The sequence below is a fragment of the Marmota flaviventris genome, chromosome 2 (assembly GCF_047511675.1).
Source record: "Marmota flaviventris isolate mMarFla1 chromosome 2, mMarFla1.hap1, whole genome shotgun sequence".
In the NCBI taxonomy this organism is placed as follows: Eukaryota; Metazoa; Chordata; class Mammalia; order Rodentia; family Sciuridae; genus Marmota; species Marmota flaviventris.
This window is the reverse complement of record NC_092499.1, coordinates 188,131,580-188,153,131: the sequence shown is the minus strand read 5'-3', so window position 1 is coordinate 188,153,131 and position 21,552 is coordinate 188,131,580. Positions and strand designations below refer to the sequence as shown.

Here is a 21,552-nt window from a genome sequence, read left to right as displayed (position 1 = left end):
TTATCATGTATCATTCGAGGTCTGGCTAATCTAAGTCCCCAAAAACAAGCAGAGAAAAATAATAAACACAGGATACTGAATATTTTTAACATAGCATGAACAAATGACCTAACCTAGAAAAAAAGGGGACACTTCCCTAGCCACATTCTTTTCAGAGGCATAAAAGAAATTTAAAATATTGATCATATGCTCGACCATGAAGCATGTCAACAAATTTTAGACTGGGATCTAAACAGACCATGTCTCCTGACTATAGTAGAATTAAGTTTAAAATTAATAACAATAAATAACAAAGCCTTCTCCACCACTTTGGTCCTGGCTGCCCTAGGACTTTCTCTGCCCCATTAGCAGGACAGAACCATTACTGGGCACCGACTGTGTACTAGGCTTGTGCTGATGCTGGCTGAGCAGGGTGCAGGGGCTCTCATGGAGAAGACGGACATCCTTCCAATTACCCCTTCCCAAGGGGCATGTGACTCAGGCTTGCCCATCCTTGATAGAGACCATTACATAACTTTCACCTGCACACCTGCAGGTCGGCACCAGTTAATACACAAGTCATACCTTAGTCCTGACTAGGTGAGACCACTAGTCTTAGCAATGAAAAGTTTGATTCCCAACTCAGTGAAACTCAATTTTAATTGCTTTTAAACACATCTGGCTAAAGGTGAAAACCCAAAACTCAACCTAGAGGGCCTTAAAACAACACTGCTGTCATCTTTAGAGACAATAAAACAGATCAGACTTGCTCTGGGGACCCCTGAGAAAGTGGCTCACCCTCTCAAGCGACTCCTGGTCTACCTGTCCTGGGAAGCAGTTTCCCTATGAACCAGCTTCCTGTGACCCTTAACTACTTCTGCTGTTCTAGACATTACAAGCGGGAGATTTCTTTTCCTTCCAAACATAGAATTCACAACTGATTTCCAGAAATGGACTTGACATCAAGTAACAGTCACCTCTACCATTAACAGAAGTGTTAAAGCAAAGACCAGAAAACTCTTGGTAAGAATGCTGAAGAGGGGGGCCTAAAATTCAGGAAAATGTTTCAAGGGCTTTCTATGGCCTGTTTAATCTGCTGCTGCAAGGCCACCAGTGGACACCAGGTGGCCTCAGAGAGTCACCATCGAGGCATAGCCTAATCTACCAGCATGTAGCTGTTCCTGCAAATATTGAAAACAGAATGGAAGCAAAGCATAAACTATTCTGTCCCACCAGTTGACTTCTGATTGCCAAAAGAATCAAAAGTAGCATCTTGACGACATTTGTGCACTCATATTCATAGCAGTGTTACTCACATTGGCCCCAATATTGAACCAGCCCAAGGGCCATTGACAGATCGACCAATAAACAAGAATGTGATATATCCATTCGATGGAATAAGATTCGGCCTTCAGTCAGGTACAGTGGCCCATGCCTATAATCCCAGGGGTTCGGAAGGTGGAGGCAGGAGGATTGAGAGTTCAAAGCCAGCCTCAGCAAAAGCAAGACACTAAGAAATTCAGCGAGACCGTCTCTAAATAAAATACAAAATAGGGCTGGGGATGTGTCTCAGTGGTTGAGTGCCCCTGGGTTCAATCCCCAGTACCAAAAACAAAAAACAACAACAAAAAAAACCTCAGCCTTCAAAGGAAGGAAGTTCGTGTGTGTGTGTGTGTGTGTGTGTGTGTGTGTGTGTGTATTTATTTATTTATGGACAGAATACCTTTATTTATCTATCTTTATGTGGTGCTGAGGATTGAACTCAGTGCCTCACCAGTGCTAGGCGAGTGCTCCACCACTGAGCCATAAAACTGGCCCAAGGAAGAAAATTCTGATACATGCTATCACAGGAATGAACCTGGAGGACATTGCTAAGTGAAATAAGCCGGTCACTAAAGGACAAATTCTATGCAATTCCATGTACATGAGGTCCCTATAATAGTCAAACTCAGACCACTGTCATGTATTTAAAAAATAAAATCAATTAAAAAAATAGTCAAACTCAGAGACAGGAAGTGGAATGGTGGTTGCCAGGGGCTGAGGGAAGATGGAGCAGGCATACATTGTTTAGATGGGTACAGTTTCAATTTTGCAAAATGAAAATGGTCTGGAGATTGGTTGCCCTGAGTTCTGCTGAACTAGACTTTACTTAGAGTAAAATGGAAGCCAGGTATGGTCACACACTCCAGTATGGTCCCACATTCCTACTAAGGAAGCTGAGGCAGGAGTATCAAGGCCAGTCAGGGCGACTCAGTGAGACCCTGTCTCAGAATAAAGACCTTAAGAAGGGTTAGTAGCTTAGGTGTAGAGCACTTGACATCAACTGGACTTGACATCAAGTAACAGTCACCTCTACCATTAACAGAAGGCCCTGTACAAGGCCCTAGGTTCAATGTACAAGGCCCTAGGTTCAATCCCCAGTATTAAGAAAAAAAAAATTTTGTTGTTGTGTTTTAAAATTTTTTTGTTATGTGTTTTCACCACAATTAACAGAACATAAACTAGGCACAGTGATGCATGCCTGTAATCCCTCCGGAGGCTGCGGCAAGGAGGATTGCAAATTCAGAGTCAGCCTCAGCCACTTAGCAAGGCCCTAAGCAACTTAGTGAGACCCAGTCTCAAAATTTAAAAAAATAAATAAAAAGGGCTACGGATGTGGTTCGGTGGTTAAGCCCCACTGTTTCAATCCCTAGTAGTAAAAAAAGAGGAAGAAGAAGAAAACAGAACATAAAAACTGAGCCCAGCCTGCAGAAGGGATGGGAGCCCATTGGCTCAGTGGTTCACCAAGTGCCATGCCCAGCTTACACCACCTAAGAGCTTCTCAGAAATGCAGCATCTCAGGCCACCTGAGAACTGAGACCTGAGTCCTGAGTCGCAGGCTGCATTTGACCGAGGTCTAAAGTCATCCATCTGCACAATCCAGTATCTCATTAGCCCTTAGTTGTTCTTCCCTCTGAGGAAAACAGGCATGGAGGTTGAGAGGAAGCTTCTCCATTTCGATTTATATATTTATGAATATCATTTAAATTCCATGTAAGTTTTTTTATAATTAAAAAAAAAAAGACAAATATAGAGCAGGGTAGGCTGAAACACCAAATGTATGCATGAGGTCTTAGGTTCGATCCCCAACATGACAAAAAACACTAATAAAAGAAAGATATGCAAGGAAATGTGCTCCAATGTCTCAAACATTACCCTAAACCAATACCCTACACCTTGACATTTATCCCCAACAGCCCCCCAGAGTGTCACCTCCCTGCTTCACCAAGCCCGGAGACTTCCTCGGTGAATACCATTCTTCCAGGCAAGCTTCTCACAGCCAAGCCTCCCCCCTCCCCATGTTGGCCCAAACCCAGGCTCAAGCCATCAGCTCTGGTCTTCTCCTGACCCAGGAAAGCCAAGACTCTTGACTGACTGATCCTGGGCCCCACAAGTGCCCCACACCCCAGCCCCCATGCCAGCATCTGTTATCAGTTTCTGCTGTGTAACAAGCCACCCACAACACAACTTCACCAGACAAAACCATACAGACGTACCATTTCTCCTAAGTCTGTGATCAGCTGGGCAGTCCCTCTGGCCTGCCACATCAAGTGAGACTGGTGGTTTGGGATGGCCTTGCTCCCATTCTCAGCTGGGACAGTGGGAATTCTTGTCTCCCTCAGCAGATTCTCCAAGTCCCATTGGGCGCAGCAAGTCATATGACTCACCCAAGCATGTAGCTGCAGGAAGCAGTGACTCACTGGGCTACTTATTCGTTACTGAATGAACTAGCCCCCGGCTTTTGTGTTGGCCTCTCAGCCTCACCTGGAGAACATGTTAGCCATCAAATGCCAGGCCAGCACCTGGACCCTGTCAGGGCACTCATCATCCACAATCTTAACTAGAAAACACCTGCCTGCTCCCAGGCAGAACCCAGCACTCCTACCCCCTACTCCCAGCCTCTGCCCCTCAGCACGTAGGATGACACATCACATTGGTCTAGGAAGACACCAACCCTGGACCAATCCCCATGACCAAGTTCTTTCATGGCTGCAGAGTCCCACTAGAACTGAGGTGCCCCAGGTCATGCTCAAACAGCACCTGGATCCTTGGCTCAGCTTAAAGCAATGGCTCGTTTGATACCAGGTGAATTCACAGCCAGTGTCATGCAAGGTTCAAATGTACCACCCCACTGCACTCTCCCATCCTGTCCAATCCCACCCCATTTTGGGCCAAGAGTTCTGAGAGCTCGGCAGAGATGCCCACTGGGAGCAAAGCCAAGAGAACCTGCTTCCTGATCACTGAGACCCTCTGGGGAAAAGGGTCCAGAGCACCTAGGCCCAGGATGTACAGGCAAGACTGCATTCTGAGGACGAGGGCCCAAGAGAAAGAAGAGTCCAGAGCAGCACAAGGAGAAAGGCAATTTTATTTTTGCAAGAAAAAGTACCAACAGAGGTTGAGAAAAAGAGCACCCAGCCCTGTCCCCTGTCCCACGCAGGGGTCTGAGATGAGGCCAGGCCTGACCTAGACCTGAACTTGGGAGAAGGCAATAAGGCTTGCTCCCTGTGGCACTGGGGAGGGGACAGGAAGGCCCAGGAGTGGGACTTTGTTCTGTTAGCACCAGGACTTGGTGACAGGATAGTGTGTGGCCCTCCTGTCACCACCTGAGCAGTCAGTAGAGGAGGGGCTGGTGGCAGAAGGCTCCCCGTAGTTGGTCTCACTTAAATGTGACTCTTGAATCCAGACCCCTCCACCACCTCCAACCCCTGTAAACATGAGAAACAGGTACATGCCCTCCAGGCCCTTCAGGACAAGATGAGGGTACGCGATGTGTGGCTGGGCTTCAGGCGGCCCAGGAGCTGCCGGGCTTTTTCCTGCATGAAGAGCTGATCCCTGGTCCCCCCGCAGGCCACTGTCTTCCAGGCGCTGGTCATCTGGGAGAAGGCAAGAGGGTTACCATCCAGGCAGGACAGCATGCTCCCAGCAAACCTTTGGGGCCCTGGTCAGGGGGTCTGGGACATTTCTATGACTCTCCCTCTAGAATCTGAAAGCCACCTCGTCCTGAGACTTTCCTGGGGGGCCCTGAGTTAGTGGCTCCCTGTCTGTGGGTTTCAATTGTGAAGCAGGAGGTTGGTGAGGATAGAGATGAAGAGTAAGCAAACCAAACAATGACTCAGCTATAAGTGAGACCCAGGTCAGAGGGGGGACTGTGGGCAGGAGAGTCTCTCCAGAGTGAGGTCGAAGAAGGCTTCCCCGAGGAAGTGATGCCTGGATTGAGATCACAGCATTAAGGTATCAGACATACAGCAGGGCAGCACTCAGGCAGAGAGAAGAACTGTGCAAAGGGCCTGAGGTGAAGAAGGCAGCAGAACAGACCCAAAGGAGGTGGATTAGCACTCACAGGGGCAGGGGCTGGAAAGTGGCCTCGGGGCTTCTGGGCTACCACCTTCTCAGGCTTGGCCTGTAGGAAGCCCTGGTTGAGCAAGCTGTTGTCTTCTTTGACACCTGGCAAGGAGAGGCTGGAGGAGCTGGATGGGACATTTGTTGGCTGCAATCAAAACCAAGTCAGTCACCATTTAGCTACAAGTTGTTAGTGAGCCAGGAAGAAAAACCCAGAATCACAGCCTGGCACCGCCACCTCCTGGCTGCTGAGATTCTGGGAAGGACGTTAACTTCCTCTTTCAGATGTGGTTTAATGAATCCACCCAATCTTTTAAGGGCATTTGCAAAGTGCCCTCTCAGAGCCCTGCACCCAGCCAACAGAAATGCTGGCCCTGTCTTGTGGAGCTCCAGGGCCAACATGCCATCTAGCTTTCCTGGTATCAAAAATATTTACCAACATCAAAGAGATGCAGCAAACCAAGCCCCCCTCCCACCTATCCAGCCTCACTGTCTGCTTGGCCTTTTGCTCCCAACAGTCCACCTGGTCTTGTACAGTGCCCTTTTACAGGGAAGACCCCAGAGAATAAGTGATGGCATCAGGACTCAAGCCCAGGACCCCCCACCCCAGATGCAGGTGTTTTGGGAAATTATTTCACAGGCCTATCTCAGTATAGTGTATGTGCCCAGCGTGCATAAGGCCCTTTTCCAGCACCAAAAAAAAAAAAAAGACATACCCAGACACAGTGAGACTTTTCTGCCAGGAAAAGGACCACAGGAGCAGAGTCTAATTTCAAGACACGATCAGTTGATTCTTAACCTCTGGTCATGACCCACTACTATTCTGTCTCCCTACTGGGGATCAGGACAGGCCAGGCTCACCCTATCCTCAGCTACAAAGGGTCACTAGCACAACATGGTTTCTGGGGACCCATATTCTGTGTAAGCACTAACCTAGCTGAGGTCAGCCAGACCTAGCACAGGAAGCCCATTGGCCTGGGAACCAGATGGCACCCACCCCAGGGCTGATGTGTCCCAATCACCTGGCCATGCCTTGAGACACATCATTGACCCTCTGCAGGGTTACATAATGCAAGGGAGGGTGCTGGGGACCCCAGACTCATGGTTTAGAAACCATGGTATTCTAGCAATGCAACTCCCACCAAATAAAACCTGTGAGAGAGAGAGCTGCCAGTGCAGCCAGGGAGGGCAGAGGGGGCGGGGGGTTGGGGAGAAAACAGACTCACCCTTCCCTGCCTTCCCCCTTCCTGCAAGGCCCCGCCCTTCTAAGTCCAGTCTGAGGATCCACAGACCACCGCAACTGCAACTGACACTGACCAAACAGCTGCAGAGGCAGAAGGCTCCCAGGGAAACTACCCTCCCCAGGGCAGAAGAGCCTCTGTGGCCCTGAGACAGAATGGCCACAGCTGACCCCTTACCAAGGACAGAGCCTTGGGCAGTGTAGACATCATCAGCTTCACATCCTCATCCACAATGTCAAGAGCCAGGGACTTTCGGACTTTCTTGATGGGGCTCCTCCGCAGCTGTGGTTGGGGAGAAAGGAGGTGGTTAGGGATTCCTACAGTCTGCACCTTGATGGCCCTTGTCAGAGATTTTCATGGAACCAGGCACTGCCACACTGGAGTCGAGTGAGGTCTAGCTGGTGGGGACTTGTTGTTAAGAACATGGCGGGGGGGGGTGGGGGGGGTGGACCCCTCAGCCCTGGTACAGATTCCATACCCACGTGGACCCCGTCCTGCAGGACACTGCGATAGTGAACAGGACACAACATGAACGTATGCCTACTAAGAAGCCTGCTCTTCAACCCTGAGAGGCCACACACAGCCTCCCCACCCCAGCTTCCATCACACCAAGCATGCCCCTAAACAGGACTGGCAGAGACAGGCAGTGCAGCAGGAGGAGGCTGACTAAGCTTGGCATCTGTGCCAGCCTGAGAACAGTTCTTGCCCCTCACCCAGGTGTGTCTCCCTGCTCTGCCTCCCTGAAACAATGCCCCATCCTGTCAATGGCCCCTCTCCCTTGCCTGGCTAGCTCTTCCCATCTGAAGAAGGCCCTAGGAATCTGAGTCCCCTTCTACTGCCCTTCATCCCACAGGGTCTCAGATGGTCAAGGGATATCCGCTGAGCATGCAACTCTACCTGCTGAACTCTATGAAGGTGTGACTAGGTCCTGTCACTACTACAGCCACTACAGCCAGCCTAGGGCCCACAGCAGAAGAGTCCTATCACAACACAGGACAAACAAGTCTACCACTCACAGGGGGAAGGGGAGGGTCCAGGTAAAATTCTAGGGCCTCACTTGTCTGTTTATCAATAAGTCACCCCACTTTCACCAAGTGTCCCCAGGCCTAAGTTCTTCCCCATGGCTCTAGCTCCCCATGCCTAGACTGGGAACAGGGACCGGGTACCCCCACCACTCACTCCGGGCTTCCTCTTCTGTTTCTCGGGCCTCGTGTCATCCTCAATAATGAGCTCAATGCCAGCCTCGGAACGCAACACCTCCTTCAAGTCTTCCTCCAGGTGCGGGGTCTGGGGCTGTGGGCAGGGGCAGAGGTGGTCCGTGTGAGGTCTTGCACACAGGCTGTCTGGGTATGGGACACAGCCTGCTCACAGGACAGTGGGGTCAGTCACAACTGGGCCAGACGGGAAGGCAAGCCTGTGCCAGGACGCTAACCTCGCACATCATTCTCAACCATTAACTGTCCTGCCTTGGACAAGTGGACAGAGACCTCAGTCCCCAAGGATGCCATGGCTGAGAGGAGCCACATACTCCACAGAAACTCCCACAGTCCTATGCAATAACTGGTCTCCCCACAGCAGAAACTCAGGCCTGAGGTCAAGCACCTGCCCAAGGCCATCTGCCTCTGCTACACACTAACAGGGACATGCGGATCCATCTCCCTTGCTCAGGCCTGAGGTTTCAGCAATCTCTCCAGCCTCCTGGAAGTGGAGGGTGTAGGGCGCAGTGATACATGCCTGACCCCAGCAGGAGGATCAAAAGTTTGAGGTCAGCTTGGGCAACTTAATAAAACCCTGTCTCAAAATAAAAAGGCCCAGTACATCTCTACTGCAGCAGGAGAGGGCAGTGCTGGCTCGTACATGCCACATGGTCCCTAGAAACTCCACCTAATTCAGTGGAGTCCTCCATCGCAGTATGGGGACCCCAGCCCCACAGGCTTCACAGGAGGCTGCACACAGTGAGGCCAGAGGTGCTGCAGACTTTGTTCACAGACGAAGGCTTCTCTGCAGCCACCCCTCTCTCCTCCCCCCAGTTCCCGACTACCCTCTAGTTTCAGAAAGCCCCTGAAAGGTGCCGGCTATTTCTTTTTTCCCAGGGAAAGCCATCAACTTGGAGGAGGATGGGGAAATACCCAGCAGGGGCTTCCTCGCCTGCCATCGCAGCCCTGGTGCCTTCCCTGTGTTCTGCAGGCAACAGGCTCCAGGGTGGGGGCAACTTGCCCCTGCTCAGAAGCAGGCACGGGACCTGAAACATCCTTCAGCTCTCCAGTACCCGCCCTTCTCTTCCCAGCCTGCACTGTACACTGAAAGCAATGCAGCCATTCATGTGTCACATGTGTACCACCCTCCTCCACGATCTACACACTAAGCATCACCAGGACACTGTCACAAATCCCAGCACCTGTCCAACACACTGGAGGTGCTCAGGAAATGTCATCAAGGTGATTAGAGATAGCCCTGCTGTCCTCATCGATAAAAACAGGATATCCACATCTTAGGAGAGAAAAATCCGGAGATCTCAGAGTGGAAGGGCCCCGTGACCCACACGTTGGATGAGCCCACCACTCAAAGACCAGAACAGTGACCACCCACATACCAGGGGCTTCAGTGGTCCATACTTCTCCAGGGCGTTCTTGAACGGGGTTGGCGTGTGAGGAGTGTTGTCCATGGAGTATTTCTGATCTGGGGTTACAAACCTGCCAGGGACCAGAGAGAGGCAGGCTCAGTGAGGGGGCAGACTTCCACCTTCCCTTGGGCCCAGTGGCTAGAGATCCCGCCCAGCTCCCTGCCCCTCGGGTCCAGGTCAGGGCCCAGAGGAAGGGCCATGTTCAGAAACAGGAAGGATAGGAATGAATCTTAAGGGGGCTAGGAGACCCAGACAGCGACAAAGAATGATGCTCAGTCATAGTCCAGACTTGGGACTTTCCAGAAACAAGTCTGTGGCCATGCTTCAGGCATGGTGGTGTGGGGTGGGAAAACCGGAATCTATGAATCCACATCCCTGCATAGCCTCAGGACAACATTGTAAGGCCAGAGCCTCACCCCAAAATCATCATGGTGGGGACAGAAATATGGAGGGAACACATGAGTAGTGAGAAACCTAGAAACAGCCTGGCCCAGAAGCAGAACCACTGTGACCCTTCCCTCAGACACAGAATTCTAAGAATGCTCTCTGCCTATGACAGAGAAGCCTGCTGGGGAAGGGGAAGAGGACAGAAGTGGCACTTCACACCCCAGAGTGCCAGGAACAGAGAGAGGCCAGGGTGGGCAACAGGAACTTCAACTCTGGCAGCAGGTACCAGACTCCCAGAACATGACACTCCTATGCAAAGCCCACTTGGCCTGGGTCACCTGGAGATACTGCCCACTGACCAGGACAGTAGGAAGAAGACACATTTCATCAGAATTCAGGCCAACTCCTGGATGTGGCCACCTGTGCCTCTTTGGCCCCTTCCCTTAGCCTGAACCACTCCATTGGGAGATGACAGACCCAATGCAGGTCACTCTTCCTTCCTTTCTCAGGACTCAAAGCTCAAACAGGGATCCACAATCTCTTCCCTTCCTCTATCCTCCCCCACACTGAGCTCCCCTCTGTAAGAAAGAGTGAAGACAGACATCCATGCCTGGACAAATGTCATACCCCACAGTGCAAACCACACTCCATCTACCTGGGAACTCCAGAGTCTCTTTAACCCACCGCATCAGCAAGACTAAGCGCACGTGCGTGTCAGAAGACTCAGGAGGGTGGAAGTGAAGAGGTATGTGGAAGGCAGCCAGGAAGTGGCACGTGTAGTGCTGTAAGCCAGGGGGCTCAATGGGTGGGAGACCACAGAAAACCACACCAGTAAATCAGAAGACAATTTATGACGTTCTCACAGAGGTCAACACAGGGGCTTAAAACAATGAACAGGAACATAAAGAAGAAAAGGAAGGTGAAAAGGGGCTGGGGGTGTGGCTCGGCAGCAGAGTACTTGCCTCACATACGGAGCCCAGGATTCCTCCTCTGAAACAGGGCAGTAGAGGCAGGAGTAAAGGTAAATAAACACACACTCATAAAGAGCTTAGCAAATTGAAGAGGTAACTAAAAAATGTTGAGCACGGTGGCACTGCCTATAATCCCAGCTACTCAGGAGGCTGAGGCAGGAGGATTCAGGTCTGAGGCCAACCTAGGCAACTTAGCAAGACCCTGTCTCAAAATAAAAATAAAAAGGCTGGGGATGCAGCTCAGTGGTACAGCACCTAAGTTCAATCCAAAGTACAAAAAAAAAAAAAAAAAAGAAGAGGTAACTAAAAAACAAAAATCCTATAAGGAAGGATCCACAGACAAAGACAATAAAGGAAGCAGCTAGCTGGGCCTCAGATGTTTCCACTACCTGAGTACTGCAGGAAAGCCAAGTAGAGGCCACAGGGTGAGGCCACAGCTATTCAGGATTTCCGTCTCCGCCTTCCCTGCTGAGAAGCAGGAAGAAGGACCCTGTATACCTGTATGGTTCCACTAGTGGACAGACGGAGCCATAAACAGCCAGAGGAATGATAAATCATGCTCCATTTGTGTATAATACGTCAAAATACACTCTATTGTAAAATAAATCATAAAAAAGAAAAGAAACAGGAAGAAGGCCCAGATCGCAAGAGCACAGTCCTTGCCCAGCCATCTCTGAGAACTCTTAAAAAAAAAAAAAAAAAAAAATCCCGAATCAACTAAGGAAATCAAATTTTTACCCAGGGAAGTCCTGCTCTCATTCAGCAGTTAAACCCTAGGGCCATGTCAACAATGTGTGAGGGGCACAGGGCCAGACACCTCCTACCTCCTCTTCCACAGTTCCCTCCACCTGGTTCTCCCCAAACCCTTACTGTTGCTCCATAAACACAAAGGCACATGTCTACCTCGGAACTGTGCTTTTTCCTCACAGCCATCTTCACAGCCATCTAAGAGGCCACCTCTGACCTCCACCAGTCAGAAACCCCTCACCATCACCCTCCTCCACAGGCCTGTATAATTTCTCCGAGTACTTGTCACCATCTGAAAGACCACATACTGGTTTCTGTTTATAGCAGGTCCTGGATTTAAGACCGTTTGACTTACAATTTTTGGACTTTACCCATTCTACTTTTTAGAAATATTGACTTTTCAAGAACTTTATTGTAGAATAGGCTCAGGTTAGATTTTGCCCAACCATCGGCTCAAGTGCTCTACCACCTTTAAAACAGGTGGGGCTCAGCTGTGATATTCAGGAGGCCTGGTGTGAAACTCTCACTGGGCTTAAGGGGTCATAACCCCATGGTAAGCAAAGAGGAATCTAAATTTGTTAGTGAACATCCCTTCCAATAAACCACAACCTCTGAGAGGAAAAAAGCCAAACAAAAAAAAAAAAAAAAAGAAAGATGAGATATAAAATCAGTGGGCAACAACATGATACCAATAAAATCTGAACTTTAAGGCTGTATCATTCTTGCCTAGTATGTCTTGGCAAACATCAAAAAGAAGTTTTCAAAGAGAATATTAGCAAACCAAAAAAATCTTTAATTTAAAGATGAAACATCATGCTTCCACTTCTGCTCAAAACAAACTGTCAGGGACCAGATGTACCCTCCCACCTGGAAGAGCAAAGAAACCAAGATGCAACAGATGAACAGGCAAGGTTTAAGACCCAACACCAGGCAACAGAGGACAGTGAACCCTGAGGGATGGGGGTGAAGGGCAAAAGAGTGAGCCAGCGACTGCTGGCCACAGCACTGGCAGAAGACACCCAGGTGAAGCCTGGCAGACCCTGGAGTTGCAGAGAATTACTGAGTCCAAGGAGTCCCCAGCAGCTAGAGGTCACAAGGCATAGTACCAAAGAGGAGAGAGCTACAAAGGAGAGAGCCCAGAGACATGCAGAGGAGCCAGGGGTGTACTCAGGAGAGCGCTAACCTGCACATATGTCAGGAAACTACCAGAGACAGCGGGAAAAACCTGCTTAAAAAAACGTGCCTGGCATGTAAACAAATATTCCTGGGCTTGAGAAGGGAAAAGAAGGGAGGTATCAATGACTTCTGCAGTTCGGCATCTCTGTTTAAGGGCTTAGATATAAAATCTAGAATTCTGGTTTGAATGGAGAATCATTTCTCACAAAACCTATCTTTTTACTAAGAGAGGGAGAGAGGGAGGGAGGAAGGGAGGGAGGGGGAGGGGGGAGAAGGGGGGGGAGGGAGAGAGAGAGAGAGAGAGAGAGAGAGAGAGAGAGAGAGAGAGAGAATGTGTTTAGTTACTCATTTACTAGGGTACGGGGGATCAAACTCGGGCCTGGAACATACTAGGCAAGCACTCTACCACTGAGCTATATCCCAGCTCTAAAACATATTTTTTAAAATCCACTGTTGAGACTGATTTCTAATCAAGTGATGCATGAGTTCTTTCTAAATTCACCTGTCATCATAAGGGCTAAGTTCATGAACTGATTCCTGAATCACAACTTTCTTCTGGGACACCAGCAAGCTTCTCCTGCAGCAAAAGCAACAGGCAGAGCAGCAAGGAAACAACTACATGTGGAATTTAGTTACCTGAGCCATGGAGTGAAGAACAGAAAGCTCTTCCAAAAGGCAGGTGCTGGGCAGCCCTTGCAGGCTGTTGGAGCCAGGGTTGCACAGAGCCCCAGATATGAGGGGCCAGGGCCACTTCCAGCCCACACGCAAGGCTGTCAAACACTCCAGGTTTGCACTTAAAGTTTGTAAAGGGGGGAAGAGATCACCGTTTTTGTGTCAACTTGGGCTATGCTCCTGATATTATAAAACTATCAAGTTAAAAAAAATTAAAATGATAGGGCTGGGGTTGTGGCTCAGTGGTAGAGCACTTGCCTAGCATGCATTAGGCACTGGGTTTGATCCCCAGCACCACCTGAACAAATTAAATAAACAAAATAAAGGGATTGTGTCCATCTACAACTAAAAAAATATTAAAAAAAAAAAATGAGGGCTGGGTTTGTAGCTCAGCAATAGAGTGCTTGCCTAGCGCGTGTGAGGCCCTGGGTTCAATCCTCAACACCACATAAAAATAAAGATATTGTGTCCAACTACAACTAAAAATAAATAAATATTTTTTAAATATTTATTTAAAAAAATTTTTTTAAATGAGGGAGGGAAAAGATAAAATAGCAGGCTAGAATGACAAACATGGAGAGGTGTGGAGTCAGAGGGAGAACACTTTCTGAAACTGATGTGCTTTTCCAGGAGTCCTCCCCACTGCCTCAGGCACACACACCGTCCACTGCTACGGGAGGGGCAGGTGGACGCCAGCACTCACGCAGCATGCTTCTGGTGCAGGGGTGTCTTGTCCCGGTGCAGGGGTGTGGTGACTACCACCTTTTGGCTGCATACTGGAGTGGACGTCAGTGAGGGGCTCTCCAGCTCTAGAGTATCCTGTTTGTTCCAGAAGTTCAGAAACTGCCAGGAAAAAGAGAACATAGGACAGGATGACCTGTGGGCCCTGGGGCCCTGGGACTGGAGGAGCAACCTTCAGAAGCCCCTCCCCATAATACTGCTGCCCTAAGGCCAATACAGCTGAACAGCAAAGACCAGCACAGGTGGACAAGAACCCATTAAGTAGCTGTATAGGCCCGGGCTCACAATCACCCAAATCATAGCTGGGACACAATGCAGTGAAGACAAAGAAAGCTGACTATGCTTCCTTTCCAGAAGTAAAACACAGCTTTGAAATGGCCTGTGGAGGCACAGACTAAGACTCGATACAGTTATTAGTCCCTGTGAATCCTGAGACACAAGCACCCTTTGAAAATCAAATACTTGTACACGTCAGACTCAAATCTAGCTAGAACTGGCATCTGTGATCTGAAGCACATCTACACCTAAGCCCTCCCTGCCCGAGAGGTTGTCACCAGCTTAGAGAGCTACCTGTAGGTAGCCTTAGGCCCACCAGCCCAGGCAGGGTCTCCAGAGGACAGCGGCCACACTCCCATCCCTCAGGGCTACTTAGGCAGCCCAAAGCTCTTCTGTCTTCCTTCTCCACCCAGGCCCCCACTCAAGAATGTGTCATGGACTGAACTATGTCCCTCTCAGGCTCACATATTGACATCCAAACCCCAGCACTTCAGAATGGGACTATACTTGGAGATGGGGACTTAAGTTTTGTTTTTCAGTACTGAAGATCAAACCTGGGCCTCATATATGCTACCGCTGACTTCTGGACCCCAGCCTGGAAATGCAAGTTTTAAGAAGGTAATTAATTTTTTAAGAAGACATTAGGGTGGGCCTTCACCCATTCTAACCCAATAAAATTGGTGTTCTTATAAGAAAATTATAAAATAAGGGATTTTAAGAAAAAAGACTAAAGATTAGACAGTGTCACACAGTGGAGGAACGGTTAAGACAGAAAGAGACCTTAGAACCAAGGCTGCTCACACCTTGATCCTGGGCTTCTACTGAAGGAAAACACATTTCTGCCATCTAAGCCACCCAGACTATAGTACTTTAATATGACACACCTGGCAAACTGAAACAGGACTTCCCCAAGAAACACCATCAGCCATTTTGAACCATAATCTGAGCCTCAATCCCTCCAGGACAGAGGCCCATCTGCTTTATGCCACTGTTGGGCCTGAATGCCCCCACAGCCTCACAGAGGGCCAGACCCCATGTCTCAGCTCAACCAGTCAGGTTTAGGGAGTTCTGAACATGGAGCAAGGGGCCAGGCACACAGGACCTACCTGTCCTCCCACTGCCCCAGGGCAGCACGTAACCTAGGATACACCCAGTCTCTAAGGCCCATCCTGCCCCCACCTGTTCCAGCAATTTCACTCTTGGTCAAGGTGATGGAGGAAAGGAGTCCCAGCTCTAACACGGCTTTTCAGGAAGCTTGGGTGCCTCCCCAGACCCTTAGAAAAGACCTGGCGTCCTTCCTGGCTCCCCCAACACTCAACATATACTACAAAGCCCCTGGAGACAGACCCAGGACCTGGCTAGCTCTTTGCAAGCTCTTGATGACTCAGCATTCCCCATTTTCTACACTGTAGTTTGGTTAATTCACCTTGAGCCTGTCCCCAGTACTGACTACCTCTCCAAGGGGGCTGTCATCTGCAACTCAGCTCCCTGGGGTACTGGCAAAGCTGCTGTGGAACAGGTGGTCAAAGAGCAGGATCTTCTCCCAGCAGTCATCTGCTGGTTGCTCCACCTCCTGAAAGCCCTCCTGGCCCCCCAGCTTAGATGCATGCACAGTACCACAAGCTACCTCCCTCATACCTCTTATCACAGTTGAGTCTTCCTGCCACAGTGTAAACTCCCCAAGGGCAGGGCCAAATCTGTTTCTGCACATCCCTGAGTTCTGAACATGGAGCACCGGGCCAGGCACACAGCAGCTGCTCAGTGAATACTGGCTGAACAGTGCATGCTTATGTGTCAGGCCCTGAGCCAGGGATACATACCTGGGAGGGTGAGAAGGGGAGAGTCTTTACAGGTGTGCTCTTAGGGGTGAGGCTGTTGCAGGAGTCCAAAAATGACATACTGGCACTGTTCTCTGTGACAGGGGACAAAGCCACTCGCCGCTTCTTCTGCCGCTTGAGCATGGAGGGTGGTGTGCCAATACCCAAGCCTCCCACTTCAGTGCTGGGGGAGATAGGGATCAGTTCACCCCGGCTGCTCCGGCTCAGGTCTGAGATGGTGTGGCCGTCCAGGCGGTACTCTGTGACGTTCGGTGCCGAGGCAGCGGGCTGGCGGACTGGCAGTGCCTGTTGCTGCTGCTGCTGCTGTAATGATGCTTGGGGCTGCCCCGGGCTGCTGTCAACGCTGCCCTCTACAGAGGGCTCCTCGGGGAGGTCGAACTTACTCAGGTCACACCAAGCATCGGGGTCCTGGCCAGAGAGGAAGGTTAGGAATTACACTACTTTTAATACAGTACAACCATTCAGAAAGGAAGATACTCAGGAGTAAACATGGTCCCTCAGCCCCAAACCAATGCATTTCCTCAAAGAGTCTTTGGTGGCACTAGGGATTGACCCCAGGGCCTCGTTCGTGCATGTTAGGTGAGTGTCCTACCACTGAGCTATATCCCCAGCACTGTATTTTCATAGTTACTTTTAGAAATCAATATAGAGCAATGGAAGGGCAATCACAGTGGCCTCCTTGGGGCACTTCTAAAGTAGTTTCAATCCCAACAATCCTGCTGGGGAAACAAGACTTTTCCTATTTTCAGACCAAGAAACTGGCACTGGGCCGAGTCACCTCAAGTCTTTCCACCTTTACCCAGGAAATGACAGTGCAAGCCCAAAGGCTTCTAGAGAGGGGGTTCTGCTCTGGTCTTGGAGGTGTGGCCCTCAGTAGGATTCAGCCTAGCAGCATTTCTGGTCCTTGGGACTTGCTGGAGGCAGAGGAGGTTCATTCTTAAAGGTGGAAGCCAGCTCAGGGCAAGGTGACCTCAGGCCCACACCCCAATCTCAAGGAGATCCTGGAACTGACAGCATCTGGTAGACCAGAAGCACATCCCACAGGATTGGCCTGGAGCAGGGGGACGGCAGGTTTCTCACTGGTTGCAATTCCCCTTCAGCAGCAGAGAGTAACTATGGAAAGAACCTGAGTTCTGGGCCACACAGCTCAGCCGGATTCCTGGATGATGCAAGAGGTGCAGCCCCCACTGAGGGGCTCTCCACAAAGGAGCCCAAGCCCCAGCTCATGCGGCAACCTTACACGGAGACCGGCTGCTTACCCTGAGCAGCAACAGACCACCTATCACTCCAGAAGCAGCCCTAAAGCTGGCACCTCCTGGGCGTCTCGAGGGAAACCTAACCACGTGTGCCCTGTGCTGTTAACCTGCCACTCGTCCTTGTGGACTCATGTAGTGCTCTCCTCTGGGAAGGCCTTCCCATCCCACCCGGTGATGTCCACAGGGGTCAGGTGCACCCTGCACACCCTGATGCTCATAACAGAAGGCGAAAATTTCATGGTGACCAAGTCAGTGTCTTCAGGCCCTGCTCAGGGTGGTTACTCACATCAGGTCAGTAAATGGCAGTAGGATGACAGAGTGAAGGAAAAGATACAGGTCCGTGAGGAAAATGCTCCCTGATGGGGATGCTCTGTGCCCACTGTGAGCTGCTCTGGCCAACATACCGACTCGATCAAGTCCAGGGCCTCAGAGAAGCTGGACCCCACAGCAGGGATGAGGAGGTTTGCAGCCTCCACCACCCACTTGTAGGGTAGGCTGATTTCTGGAGGGGAGCCCTCCTGGTCTTCATGCTTGGGGAACTCCTCCAGCAGCTCCAGGGTGTGCACTCCATCCAGCTCTGCAGGAACAGGCTCCTGCTCCTTAGACATGGCAGTTGCCACAGCTTCCCCCTCACTACCCTCCTCTTCCTTTATGGTAATGGGTGCTGAGGGCCAGCTGGTCATGAGATTTTCCTGGTAGACACAAGGGTATATTTTTGTTATGATATAGACTATGTAGCAGTTTCCAGCTAAAAATACACAACTTCAATCTAGTAACAAGCAAACTCACATGAACCCCAAATGAGAGACATTCTATAAAATAACTAGCCACACTGCACACTTCAAAAAGTATCAATGTTGTGAGACAAGAAGGCTAATGAAAGCAACAGAACAGCTAAATACACAGTCCCAGAAGGAATATGGGAAAGGGTGGCACATGGACTGTGCATGACGTAAAAGTCCAGAATCAATGTCAAAGTCCCTGAACTGGTTGAAGCTATATTATAGCTTCATACTATTGTAAGTGAATGTTTTTATTTTTTGTGTGTGTGGGGGTGGGGTACGCAGACAGACCAGAGATTGAATTCAGGGACACTTGACCACTGAGCCACATCCTCTATTTTGTATTTTATTTAGAAACAGGGTCTCACTGAGTTGCTTAGGTCCTCGCTAAGTTGCCGAGGCTGGCTTTCAATTCATGATCCTCCTGCCTCAGCCTCCTGAGCTGCTGGGATTACAAGCATATGCTATTTATGTGCCCAGCTTCTATTTCATCTTTTGTATGGCAAGTTTGTGACACAGTTGTCGTCATACTGTATGCTCTTTCACATGAATTTATATTCATTTCCTACCTCATTATAAGCTTATTATTGATAGTTTTTCATAACTGGTTAAGTCTATCATGATCTTAAGAAAATAATTGTGCAAGGATTTGTGATTATGCTTTTAAGGAAAAAAAAAAACCTATCTAATAACAATACATCCTTAAGTATGTGAAATCTAGGGGTTAAAATAATTCAATCCAGGAGAATGAGCAGAAGTACAGACAAAAGGGTAGCCAAGCGTTAGCAACTATCAAAGATGAAGTTGAATGCTGGGTGCATGGTGGTTTACAGTACTCTTCTTGATTCTACAATAAAAATTCTGGAAAAAGAAAAAAAATGGCATATGGGATTAACCAAGGCCATGTGAAGAACAAGGAGCAGGATCCCACATTAATAGGGAACCAATGAGGCTAGGCAGAGAGCACAGGCCCTGGATTCAGACACAGCTTTGCCCCTGAATAGCTGACTTTGGGCATGTAGTGTGACCTCGATGCCTGTAAAATGAGGACACGAAGGTTCTCCATGCAAGGACATTATGCAGATCAGCAAGGACGCTTAAAGTTCTTGATTGAAATGGTAGCTGTTAATTTCACTGCTGTCAAGTGAATGCAATGAAAACAGTTTGACACAGAAAAAAAGAGAAGATGGATAACAGGTCAGATTAAAAACTTTTAAATGCTATCTATAATGGGGCAGATGAGATGCCAAAAACACTGTTTAAAAACTGCCATCAAGACACCACCACTTAGGGTCAAGCACACACCTGCAATCCCACTGGCTTGGGAGACTAAGGCATGAGGATTGCAAGTTCAAGGCCAGCCTGGGCAACTTAGTGAAACCCTCTGCAACTTAACAAAATGCTGTTTCAAAATAAAGAATAAAAAGGACTGGGGATGTAGCTCAGTAGTAAAGTACCCTTCAGTTCAATCCATTATCAAAAACAAAACAAAACAAAAAACCAAAAGAACAGGGCTGGGGGGTTGTGGCTCAGCAGTAGAGCACTCGCCTAGCACGTGCAAGGCCCTGGGTTCAATCCTCAGCACTACACAAAAATAAATAAATAAAATAAAGGTATTGTGTTCAATTGCTACTAAAAAATAAATATTGAAAAGAAAAAGAACAAGAACATCACTTAGGAAACCAGTTTTGTAGCTTCTATAAAGTTAGGAAAATACTATATTTATATAAAAGGAACGGAACCCTATTCAAGAAAAAACCTATACCCAGAGCTAAGAATATAGCTCAGAGGCAGAGCAATTGCCTACCATACGCAAAGCCCTGGGTTCAACAAACAGCACAGCAAAAACAAAAACCCATAAAGGGATGTTTGTAGTAGCTTTATTTGTAAACACTACCTGAAAAAAATGTCCCTCAGCTGGTAAATTGATAAACTGCAGTACATCCCTACAACAGAATATTACTCATCAATATAAGGGAATACTACAGATAAACACAGCAACATGGATAATTCCTAAACATATTATGCCAAGTGAAAAAGTACAAGAGAGCTGACTATGTATATGGTTCCATGTGTACAGCCTCCTTATAAAGGCAAAATTACAAACAATAGGCAGATGGCTTCAGAGGACCAGATCAGAGAGAGTGGGCAACTACACTTTGGACTTGGGGTTGATAAAATGTTTAGTATTGATTGTGCTAATGACTACGTGTAACTACATACACTATCAAAAACAGCAGAACTCCCAACTCAGGGTGACTTGATGTCTGTTTTACCTTTCTAACCTTTATAAAATAAATAGATGAGGAAGCTACCAACACAATGGGAAATTTACTACAAGATAAAGGGATAGAATTTTAATATATAGAATAAATACATTTGAAATCAATAAGAAATAAGACAAACCACAATAGGTATGGAGGCGAAGGCCTATAACCCTTATAAATCAAGAGGCTGAGGCAGGAGGACCACAAATTTGAGGCCAACCTCAGCAACGTAGTGAAACTCTAAGCAATTTAGCAAGTCCCTGACTCAAAATAAAATATAAAAAGGGCTGGGGATGTGGCTCAGTGGTAAAGCACCCTGGGTTCAATCCCCAGAATCAAAAAAAGAAAAAAGACAAACAAAAAGCAAGTCAAGGCAAATGAACACATTAAGGGAAAACAGTCACCCTAACTAGTCAAAACATTACATTGCGTGTATACACATAAAAGCTTATATACCACACAAATATTCCATTGTAGACAGATAAATATATGTGATTTGTATTTTTTAATTATGACTTTTTGTTTGTTTGTTTTTGCAGTGCTGGGGACTGAACCCAGGACCTAGCTCATCATAAGCAAGTGCTCTACTACTTTGGCCACACCCCCAGACCTGTCAATTATGTCTTAACAAAGGGGGAGGAAATTAAAAAAAAAAAAAAAAACCTCAAAAATAAGCATAAACTAAAGTTAAAATTAAAGCAATGATAATGTTTCTTGGTGCACATAAAACTGGCATGTATATTATGCAACCACAGTCAGCACTAACAACAATGTGTGAAATAACCAGTCCCACATTATCACCATAAGGACAAAATGGAGCCCAGTGCAGTGATACACGCCTATAATCCCAGCTACTCAGGGTGCCAAGGGAGGAAGATGGCAAATTCAAGGTCAATCTGGGCAACCTAACAAGACCCTGTCTCAAAATTCAAAATAAAAAGGGTTGGGAATATAACTCGGTGGTAGAGCGCCCCTGGGTTCAATTCCCAGTACCACACACACCCAGGAACATCACTGGAGGTACAGGTAAAAACAGTTGGTCTGAGGTGTGGGATGGAGGTATATTAACATGTGCATATATTGGTTTTGTTTTTAAATTTTAAATGTAAAGCTTTATGGTTTCATTTATATGACTGTCCAGAAAAGGCAAAATTACAGAGAGGAAAAACAGATTAGGAAGTTAGGGATAGGAAAAAGGCCAACCAACAGCAGCACAG

The 21,552-nt window shown here is 48.2% G+C and overlaps 1 protein-coding gene across 1 annotated transcript in view; it reads right to left on the bottom strand.

Moving 5' to 3' along the window:
- Positions 1–4,365: 4,365 nt before the first annotated feature.
- Mybl2 (MYB proto-oncogene like 2) overlaps positions 4,366–21,552 on the bottom strand; it is a 34,471-nt gene continuing 17,284 nt past the window's right edge. Inside the window, exons 7-14 of the mRNA XM_034636445.2 lie at positions 17,691–17,978; positions 16,013–16,438; positions 13,879–14,018; positions 9,193–9,292; positions 7,779–7,892; positions 6,777–6,881; positions 5,360–5,506; positions 4,366–4,892 (exon numbers count right to left, since the gene is read on the bottom strand). Coding sequence (XP_034492336.1) covers positions 4,764–4,892; positions 5,360–5,506; positions 6,777–6,881; positions 7,779–7,892; positions 9,193–9,292; positions 13,879–14,018; positions 16,013–16,438; positions 17,691–17,978 — 1,449 coding nt within the window. The 3' untranslated portion in view covers positions 4,366–4,763. The remainder of the gene's footprint in view (positions 4,893–5,359; positions 5,507–6,776; positions 6,882–7,778; positions 7,893–9,192; positions 9,293–13,878; positions 14,019–16,012; positions 16,439–17,690; positions 17,979–21,552) is intronic.